Source organism: Lepidochelys olivacea, assembly GCF_965140295.1.
Source record: "Lepidochelys olivacea isolate rLepOli2 genome assembly, chromosome: 13".
Classification (NCBI taxonomy): domain Eukaryota; kingdom Metazoa; phylum Chordata; order Testudines; family Cheloniidae; genus Lepidochelys; species Lepidochelys olivacea.
This window is the reverse complement of record NC_140423.1, coordinates 40,562,556-40,573,002: the sequence shown is the minus strand read 5'-3', so window position 1 is coordinate 40,573,002 and position 10,447 is coordinate 40,562,556. Positions and strand designations below refer to the sequence as shown.

The following is a 10,447-nucleotide window of genomic DNA, read 5'->3' as shown; positions in this document are numbered from 1 at the left end:
GATGGGCATGTATGGTGTTAATAGACAAGAGTATGTATTGGGTTAGATAGCAACATATAGTGAAGAGAGAAAGATGGGGCAGAAGGGGGGCTCTACATGGTGATCGATATTGTGGTTGGGAGATAGCTAGGAATATCCTGTTACGGGGGAAAGCGAGGGACCTGCGTATGTGTGGGGCATGTTTATGTAGACAGATTCCCAGGAGGGAGGGAACAGACTGATAGAGGGGCACGTATGAAGCTGGAGAGATAGATAGGTTTGATGGCTATGCAGTACTGATATATAGAGGCAGGTATGGATCCAAGAGAGAAGGGTGCGTATAGGAGGCATGTAATAGGCTAAATGGAGAAGAGGAACATGATCACGGGAGAGAAAGGAAGGCTGTACGTGGGACTGGCACGTACCAGGATAGATGGTGAAGAGGGAAGCTAGATACGTAGCACCATGCATGGCTGTATGAGACAGCTCCTTATATGTGTCTCATTAATACCATGCTTTTCTGAGGCTATGTCTGTCCTGCAAGCTCGGGGTGTGATTCCCGTGCTCAGGGAAACACAGTGGCACTTGTTCTCCCTGAGCTTGGGTCAGTATGAGTAGAACTTTAGCCGCAGTAGCACAGGCTGAGCTGGGCTGAGCTCAAATCCTCCAGCAAGTGGTGGGTACGCACCTGATACGGCTCAGCCATGCCACGGCTAGGACAATGGCTTTGCTATTTATCCTCATGCTAGATTATGAGCACACGAGCCGGGGAGTCGCAGTCCTAGCTCCTAGTGTAGACGTAGCCTTCCAGTGCCCTGTCTCCTCGCGCCCCACAGGTGAGCCCGTAGCACGGCCGCAGGGGCGATGGACCGAGTTCACCCAGCTGGGTTTCCCGATGGGGCAGGAGATGGAGATACTGCTCTCCGTGGTGCTGCTGTCCATGTACCTCCTGGCCTTGACTGGGAACATGGCGATCCTGGGTGTTGTGCCCTCCTCACCCCTATGCACAACTTCCCCTGCAACTTCTCCAGGCTGGACGTCCTCTTCACCTCTGTCATCACCTTGCAGCTGCTCAGCAGCCTCCTTTCAGGGGATAAATCCGTGCCCTTCCCCGGCTGCGTGGCTCGGTGCTACTTCTTCTCCTTCCTGCGCACAGTGGAGTTCTTCCTCTTGACCTACATGACTTACAACCGATGTGCTGTCATCTGCAACCTGCTGCGCTACTCCCTCCTCATGAATGGCCGCGCCTGTGTCCGGGTGATGCTGGCCTGTTGGCTGGGGGGGTCCCAACCATCATGATCTCCAGGTTGCCCTCTTGCCGTTCCAATGGCATTGACCATTTGTCTGTGATTCTGACCCCGTGGTGGAGCTCTCCTGCACTGACACATGACTGGTTGAGCTGAGGGACTTCATACTGTCGTCTGTGGTCATCCTTGGCTCCTTCATCCTAATGATCGTCTCTTACACCTACATCATCCCCGCCACTCTGCGCATCCCCAGCACCATGGATTGGAAGAAAGCCTTCATCACCTGCACCACCCACCTGACCATCATTTCAATATCCTGCAGCGTGGCCATTTTCATCTATGTCACTGTGAGGCAGCAGGGAGGGGGGAGTGTTGACCTGGGAATGTGGCAGGGGAGTTTCACTGGGGATGGGAGACCTGAGAGCCGGTAACCTGAGCCAGGACAGGGCGGGGGAGGTAACACCTCTGCCCGGGAATGTGGACAGAGGCTGCAGAAGGGAGCCTGCTGCGGGGGGGGGAGGGTTAGTTTCAGTTTGGGGCTGGGTGGAGGAACGCAGGGAACCCCAGGGCTGGGGTCTAAGCTCCCTGCTCCCCCAGAAGGACTTGACTGAGGGGTCCTGGTTGTACCCACAAGCTCTGTTTTGGACTGTGTTCCTGGTGTCCAATAAACCTTCTGTTTTACTGGCTGGCTGAGAGTCACAGTGAATCCCAGGAAGAGGGGTGCAGGCCCCGGACTCCCCCACACTCCGTGACAGTCACCCCTTCACAGAAGGAGATCCTGGGTTTACAAAAAGCACCTGCTGTGATGTCAGCCATTGTGTGTCCATTTCTGAACCTCTTTATCTTCACGGTAAGGACTGACACTGTCAAGGGAGCCTTGAAACTGTCTCTGAGGCAGTGTTGGCAGGTTGTTGTTGAAAGGTTTGGGGAATTTCAACAAAGCAGAGCAGTTGTTTCTGAGAAATTTCAAGGGAAATTTTGGACTGCTTCTCTTAACCCAGCCGGACCTTCGCAGTTACTGTGATGAACCTAATGTTAAGAGAAAGCTATTCCTAGGGTCCCAGTGCTGTTGGGTGGAGGCAATTTAAACAATTCATGCTTGGAGATTAATTTTTCCTTTCAATGGAAATTTCATGGGAAAAATTTTAAATGTTCTTTGTAAGTTGTTTAATGAAAACCCAATACATTTTGGGATTTTAGCCACTGAAAGTTCACATTTTCAGTTTAATAAACAAACAATAAATAACAAATTAATTTTCATTGGACAAAACCCAGAACATTTTCAGTTTATGGCTTTCCAAAAATCCCCCAAAATGTTTGATGAAAGTTAGGGTTGGGTTATTTTTTGGGAGGTTTTGTCAAATAATTTCATGGGGGAAAACATGATTTGCTGATCAGCTCTGCAGTTAGAATTACAAGCTAGACAAATTCAAGCTATTGCTATGGGCTTCTAACTCTTAACACTGAGTGAAATTTCAAATTTTGTCAGCATTTTGGGGATGTTTTTTCCCTTTGAAAAGCTGAAATCTGTTCAGGATTCAAACTGATTCCAATACCCCTTTGCTCTTCATTTGGCAAAATCCCACATCATTTTAACTTCCAGGTTTTTTTCTTTTCCCACAAATAAACCAAAAGTTTTGACAGAAATGGGGGAATAAAGATCTCCTCAGAATTTGAGGCCTTATGTGTGTGTGTGGCGGGGGCGGGGGGGGGGGGGAATGGGGGAAGGAGGCTTGATAATGGGTGGGGGAGCATCCAGGCTTGATAAAGTCAAATTAGAAATGTGGTGAAAATTTTTAACCATCAGGGTAAACAAGCTATTGGAACAAGTTGAACAGGGAAGTGGTGGGTTCTCCGTTACTTGAACCCTTTTAATTGAGACTGACTAGCTTTCTAAAACAAAACTGCCAGAGGATGTACCTCAGGTCACGAAGTTAGCAAGATTCAAAGCAGATTTGAACATTTTCATGGGTAACAAGAAAACCTGGATTTGTGCTGGAAATGGCCCAACTTGATTATCATACACATTGTAAGGAGAGTGATCACTTTAGATAAGCTATTGCCAGCAGGAGAGTGGGGTGGGGGGAGGTATTTTTTCATGCTTTGTGTGTATAAAAAGATCTTCTACACTTTCCACAGCATGCATCCGATGAAGTGAGCTGTAGCTCACGAAAGCTCATGCTCAAATAAATTGATTAGTCTCTAAGGTGCCACAAGTCCTCCTTTTCTTTTTGCAAATACAGACTAACACGGCTGTTACTCTGAAACAAGAATACCCTGGCTCAATACTAGGAACATTTATTTACAGGGATTTTAAACTTCCTACTACAGTAGAACCTCAGATCTACAAACACCAGAGCTATGAACTGACTGGTCAACCCCACGTCTCGTTTGGAACCGGAAGTATGCTACCAGGCAGCAACAGAGCCACCCCCCCTCCGAAAAAAGGCAAATATAGTACAGTATTGTGTTTAAATGTAAATTACTACAAAAGGGGGGGGGTTAAAAAAGATCTGACAAGGGAAGGAAACTGTGTCTGGGCTTGTTTCATTTACATTAAGACGGTTAAAAGCAGCATTTTTCTTCTGCAGAGCGAAGTTTCAGAGCTGTATCCAGTCACTGTTCAACAGTAAGTCAGAGAGAGACTCCACCACTTCTTTTGGTAGTTTTTTCTAATGTTAAAGATAGAGGCCATAATTCTCATTTGCATTTGTTTGGCTTCAACTTCCAGCCCTTGGTTCTTCTTCTGCCTTTCTCCACTAGATTCAAAAGCACGCTGCCATCTGGTATTTTCTCTCCATGAACGTATCTGTATATCATGAACAAGCCAACTCCCAATCTTCCTTGTAATAAATTCAATAGATTGACTCTCTTATGTCACATCATAAGGCATCTACCAATTTATAAGATCTACTCTACAAGGCTGGTATTGTCTTTTGTGTAAGGTACAAAGGCCTGTGAAATGGGGTGCTGATCTCCACTGGGGTCTTTCAGCATTGCTACAACAATACAAGGTGTGGTAAGAAGCAGAGCAGGGTAGGGTAGTGGAGGCCAGGTAACCAATAGACCAGGATGTGCCCATTTCTTCGCAACTCAGTAGAAGTGATAAGCCAGGAATGCCTCTCACCAAAAGCAAGCAGAACTAGACTCTATGAATATCCATTTAATTCTCCTGTTGATTGGGTGTCTATACAGTGACCAGAATAGTAGGTATTGACTGGCTTCCTTTTCCAGAGGAAGTTGTCCTGGATACGTTGGTTCCAAAGTGCAGCATCTTCCATACCACTCATGACCCACCTAAGCCCATGGTAAGGTTGGAATGAAACCAAAAATATTCACTTTACTCTTGCATCTTTTGATTTTGATTTTTTTCAGGCCTGATGCGGATGCTTAAAAAACACCTTGTCACAAGCATCCTTCAGGGCCTGTTTGGCTTGTTCGTTCCTAAGAGTATAGATGTTGGGATTAAACAGCTGGGTGACAACTTCGTAAAGAAACGACACAACTTTGTCAAAGTCCCACCTGCCGCACTGACCTGGTTGGAGGTACCTGAAGACGGAGCTACGGTACAATATCAGCTGTGACAACGTTCCTCCTCTACCTTGGTGGGTCTTGCGCTTATTGGCGGATTTGCTCACCTCAGAGATTCACAGCAGCCCTCAGTTTTGCCGTTTTCATGAACCCACAGTCCAGGTTGACGACTCCTGTGTCTGACCAGGAGTTGGGAGGTTTGGGGGGAACCCGGGCCCGCTCTCTACTCCGGGTCCCAGCCCAGGGCCCTGTGGAATGCAGCTGTCTAGAGTGCCTCCTGGAACAGCTGTGCGACGGCTACAACTCCCTGGGCTACTTCCCCATGGCCTCCTCCCAACACCTTCTTTATCCTCACCACAGGACCTTCCTCCTGGTGTCTGATAATGCTTGTACACCTCAGTCCTCCAACAGCCCGCGTTCTCACTCTCGGCTCCTAGTGCCTCTTGCTCCCAGCTCCTCACACGCACACCACAAACTGAAGTGAGCTCCTTTTTAAAACCCAGGTGCCCTGATTAGCCTGCCTTAATTGATTCTAGCAGCTTCTTGATTGGCTGCAGGTGTTCTGATCAGACTGTCTGCTTTAATTGTTTCCAGAAAGTTCCTGATTGTTCTGGAACCTTCCCCAGGGAAAAGGGACCTACTTAACCTGGGGCTAATATATCTGCCTTCTATCACTCTCCTGTAGCCATCTGGCCCAGCCCTGTCACAGTACATATATACTCAATTTTGGGACAATATATCATTTGAAAAGGAAAAAAGAAAACCTTATATGTCAAAAATCTTGAAACAAAGTACTTTGAATTTTTCAAATTATTTTTTGCAATCTTTTTAATTTTTGGCCAAAACTATTCAGACTGAAATCACAAATGCTTTTCCTTGCCTTGCAACTGGATTTTTTACTAATTAAATTATTCATCTGAAAAATTTCACACAAGTCTGTTTCTAATTTCAGATTGTCTGGCTGTCATGTCCAGCCAAAGGATCTTGTTCTGCCTTTCTCTGCTAAATTCTGTAGCTGTGTTGGTCCCAGGATATTAGAGACAAGGTGGGTGAGGTAATGTCTTTTACTGCACCAAATTCTGTTGGTGAGAGATACAAGCTTTTGAAAAAAGAACAGGAGTACTTGTGGCACCTTAGAGACTAACACATTTATTTGAGCATAAGCTTTTGTGAGCTACAGCTCACTTCATCGGATGCATGCAGTGGAAAATACAGTGGGGAGATTTTATATACACAGAGAACATGAAACAATGGGTGTTACCATACACACTGTAACCAGAGTGATCACTTAAGGTGAGCTATTACCAGCAGGAGAGAAAAAAAACCTTTTGTAGTGTTAATCAAGCTGAGCCATTTATAGCAGTTGACAAGAATGTGTGAGGAACAGTAGGAGGGGGAAATAAACATGGGGAAATAGTTTTACTTTGTGTAATGACACATCCACTTCCAGTCTTTATTCAAGCCTAATTTAATGGTGTCCAGTTTGCAAATTAACTCCAATTCAGCAGTCTCTCATTGGAGTGTGTTTTTGAAGTTTTTTTTGTTGAAGAATTGCCACTTCTAGGTCTGTAATCGAGTGACCAGAGAGATTGAAGTGTTCTCTGACTAGTTTTTGAATGTTATAAATTCTTGACATCTGATTTGTGTCCATTTACAGGCCCAACAAAGAAAATAACATAACGCCACTAGCCATCACCTTCAACCCCCAACTAAAACCTCTCCAATGCATCATCAGGGATCTACAACCTACCCTGAAGGACGACCCATCACTCTCACAGATCTTGGGAGACAGGCCAGTCCTTGCTTATAGACAGCCCCCCAACCTGAAGCAAATACTCACCAGCAACCACACAACAGAACCACTAACCCAGGAACCTATCCTTGCAACAAAGCCCGTTGCCAACTGTGTCCACATATCTATTCAGGGGACACCATCATAGGGCCTAATCACATCAGCCACACTATCAGAGGCCCGTTCACCTGCACATCCACCAATGTGATATATGCCATCATGTGCCAGCAATGCCCCTCTGCCATGTTCATTTGCCAAACTGGACAGTCTCTAAGTAAAAGAATAAACGGACACAAATCAGACGTCAAGAATTATAACATTCAAAAACCAGTCTGCTTGTTTGTACCATTTACTTGTCATGCCATGTCTTTACAAATTATCATTAGTAGCACTGCATTTCTCGTAACTCTTAGATACTCAAAATGAGATCAGCATCCATTTCCACTGGGCATTATGAGAATCCTTGTCAATGTTGATCTTATAATCTGATGAATAGAGATGAATATTTGGGAGAGATGTTTGGTTTCCTCTTTGATTTTGCAAAGGGATATATTCAAAGGCGCAAGTGGAGGGGAGAGGACAATCTGACTCCACTGAAGTCATTCTGGCTTCAAAGGTCACTTACCCAGCTTGTCATTTTGACAATCTCGCCACAGCCTTTCTATGCCTCTACTGGGTTTGATATTCCATGAAATATGAGCCACTTTACTTCAGTGACGTTCCCTCCGTGGTTTATTCCCACCCTCCCCGTCATCACTCATAGACTATTCGTACATTGACCGCATACTCCAATTGGCCAACGATGCCAGCCCACATCACTGACCTTTAAATTTTCAAAGAAGGACCTTCAGACTTTCCTCCATGATACCCCTCAGGACTGGGAAGAGCATCCGGTGAACATCTGCTAAATACCTCACGGACCTCCATCAAACTCCCCTTCGCTGTGATTCCTAGCAAACAAATGTGACTACACTCAGGCAGTTGTTTTGCTTAGAGCACTGTCCATCACACTGACCAATATGATCTCATTGGATCCTGATGCTCCCCTCTTTTTTCACCTGTTGTCTCTTGTGTTATACTATGTATCCTCTTTTGGGCTGGGACCATGGCTTTGGTCTATGTTTGTACAGTGCCTGGCACACTGGGATCATGGTTTATGACTGGCACTCTTTGGGATGGCCACACTACACGTTATAGATAATACAAAACCATAAGTGAGTAGGAATGTTTCTAGAGACATCAGTGGGGACAGGATGTCACTTTTGTTGTTCAGTTGGAATTCACCTTCAATGAAACTTGAAGCCATAACTCCCCTTCATGCTTTGGGGAATCACCCTTGTACCCATGCAGAAAATTTCCCCTTTAGAAGTGACTGAAAGGAGGGAAATGAACAGCTAATCTCCCGCATGAGGCTCAATCACAAGGGATGGGTGTGAGGAACATGGTTACTCCTGTTATTTTGCAAGGACACAAAGAACATTGTACGATGTGGTGTGTTAGAATAATAAAGCCTGATGTTCTAAATATGCTTCATTCTCCTGGGACACCTTCAACTGCATTCCATGGCCAACTGGTCCTCTGGGGGTTGGGTCATTCTGAAGACTTGGATTTGACATATCCAAAATTTCCGTGCTGATGATCTGTGCTTAATTATCCGACCATTACTTTGAGGAGTTATTTTCTGTGCAATAGCCCCCGTATGAACACAGAGAAAGGATGTTCTTATGGTTAAGAAACTAGCATGTCTCTCAGATAAGCTGGTTTGAACCCCACATCGTACTAAAATTTAGTGGGTGATGAGTGACTTAGTTCTTTCTAAAACCCAGGTTTCCCACTCCATGTCTCAGGTCCCTGTCTCAGAAACGGGGCTAAAAGCTAATCATCCATCTCTGTAGTGTGAGGTTTCCAAACCCACTTCTGTCAGAATGAAGGTATGTAGGCGCCTAATGGGATTTCCCCTGCGCACCAAAAACGTAGTGATCTCAATTGGATTTAGGTGCCTGGATGCTTTTAAAAATCCCACTAGGTGCCTATGTACCTTGAAGTATCTGGCCCTAAGTGGCTTGGCCAAGGGCGAGGAGAGGGTCTCTGGCCGAGCTTGGGATTCGCCACGGATTTCCGGAGTCGTATTCTCACCGCAGGAGCGTCACTCCTAGCGCTGCCCGACCTTTCTGCATCTTGCCACGAAAACACAGGAGATGGAAACGGTGACCCAGCCCTTTGGACTCTCCCTGGGGAAAAGGGAAACAACACAAAACCCTTCCGAAGGGATTTCTCAGAGTGTTGTCGGCGAAGCCCTTTGTCTAATGGGTCTCAGGGGTCCCAGCCAGGAACCCCAGACGAGAACCCCAGAGGCTCCAACCAGCGCAGGTGGGAACTGGGAAGGGCGGGGATGCGCCGCGGGCAGTGGTCACCCACGTGTACCCCTGTATCTCTCCTACGCAGAGCGCCATAAATGGACAGCCCGAAAGTGGAGAATCTCAACTCAGCAGCTTCAGGATTCGTGGGATCATTTTGGTTCTTGTTCGGGGTCTTTCTAAGGTCTCCCTCAGCACAGGGTGTGAGGGCGAGGGCCCAGCGTATGGCGGCGGGGGTGGGATTTGGAAGTGAAGAGCTCGCTGGGTGGTCGCACTGCTTTCTTCTGTGGCATGAGGTGGAAACGCTGGTGAGGATCCCGCTGCCATTCTGGAGCGTCTCACGGGGAGCGTGGCGCGGGTGGGGTCCTAGGCTGGAGCTGAGGCGGACAAAGGGTTAGGAGATTTTTACAGGCTCTGAGTCTCTGAGGTTTGCTTTCACCTTAGCAGACACACTGCCACGGCCATTATTCTGGGAATCCCCATCCAGGGATGTGTTTAATTCGGGAAATTCTAGATTTCTTTCGTTGTCTTGGTCAAGGGGTATCCGGGAGCCCAAAACCCGTTGTAAAATAAATCCACAAACCCAAGCTCATAGCTGGCATGGCTTATTGCCAAATGGGCACCTCGGAGGAATAAGCTCCCTCAAACTGCTGGAGAAATACTGTTGAAAAAGCCGCGCTATTGAGAGAGGGAGGGTTTGGAGAGACGCACCCGGGACCCTGTTTGAGAAACGCCAGGGAGCTTCTGCAGGTGTTTGCGATGCGCACAGAAGCCCTCCCCCGGGTGAATATTTGTGTCCTCGCTCTCCATGTCTCCAACTCTGGAAGTTCCTCTGCACGGGCAGCTTCGCAGCCTGACTCCAAACCACGCTGGAGCCTACGGGAAGCTCTCTACTGACTTTGGGGAAGTTTGGACCAGACCCTGAAGGTCTAAGCTGGGTGATCCAACGGCTATAAAATTTAGCCATTCAAACGACATGTCTAGTCAATGCAAGGGGAGGTGTTGGGTGTCTGTAGTGGAGGGGAATGAAGCCAGGAGCTTCTAAGGAATTACCAAACTAATTTGTAATGTCTACCTGAATCTGCAGACAGGCTGGAAACAATAGCTCGGAGAGAACAATGAGCGTCTCCCATTCACTTCTATGGGATTATCCGTACCAAGAAAGTTCTTTTTAGTGCCGGCATAGCTGTCTATCTTGCCACCTGTCCCTTTAGCAGAAAGATGCTCTTAACATACTTCTTCATCACTGTTGGCGGTAATGTCTGATTTCAGAGTGGGGTGGGCAAGAAGGAATTCACATCTAAGTCCGTGCTGGCAGCCTGAATTCCCAAGCGCCCTCGTCACACATCTGTTTGGTGGAAAAGAAGGGGTAACCGAGATGAGCCAGGTAATTAAACTCCTGTGAGCCTGAGATAGATGCTGGGCAAATCATGGGGCACCTAATATGGGACTCGATCCGTGTAGAAGTAGATGAGAGGCAAAGAATTAATTCCAATCAGCATGGGCTTATGACAAATAGATCCTGTCAAATTAACCTGATA

The 10,447-nt window shown here is 46.8% G+C and overlaps 1 protein-coding gene across 1 annotated transcript; it reads left to right on the top strand.

The window, feature by feature from the left end:
* Nucleotides 1-342: 342 nt before the first annotated feature.
* Nucleotides 343-9,159, top strand: LOC311529947 (olfactory receptor 6J1-like; the record flags this gene model as incomplete). The annotated part of the gene is made up of 6 exons (XM_084646235.1): nt 343-400; nt 816-921; nt 1,011-1,236; nt 1,379-1,573; nt 1,996-2,076; nt 8,995-9,159. 6 exons carry the CDS (start codon nt 343-345, stop codon nt 9,157-9,159), a joined length of 831 nt encoding a protein of 276 aa, XP_084502361.1.
* Between the last annotated feature and the right edge of the window lie 1,288 nt (nt 9,160-10,447).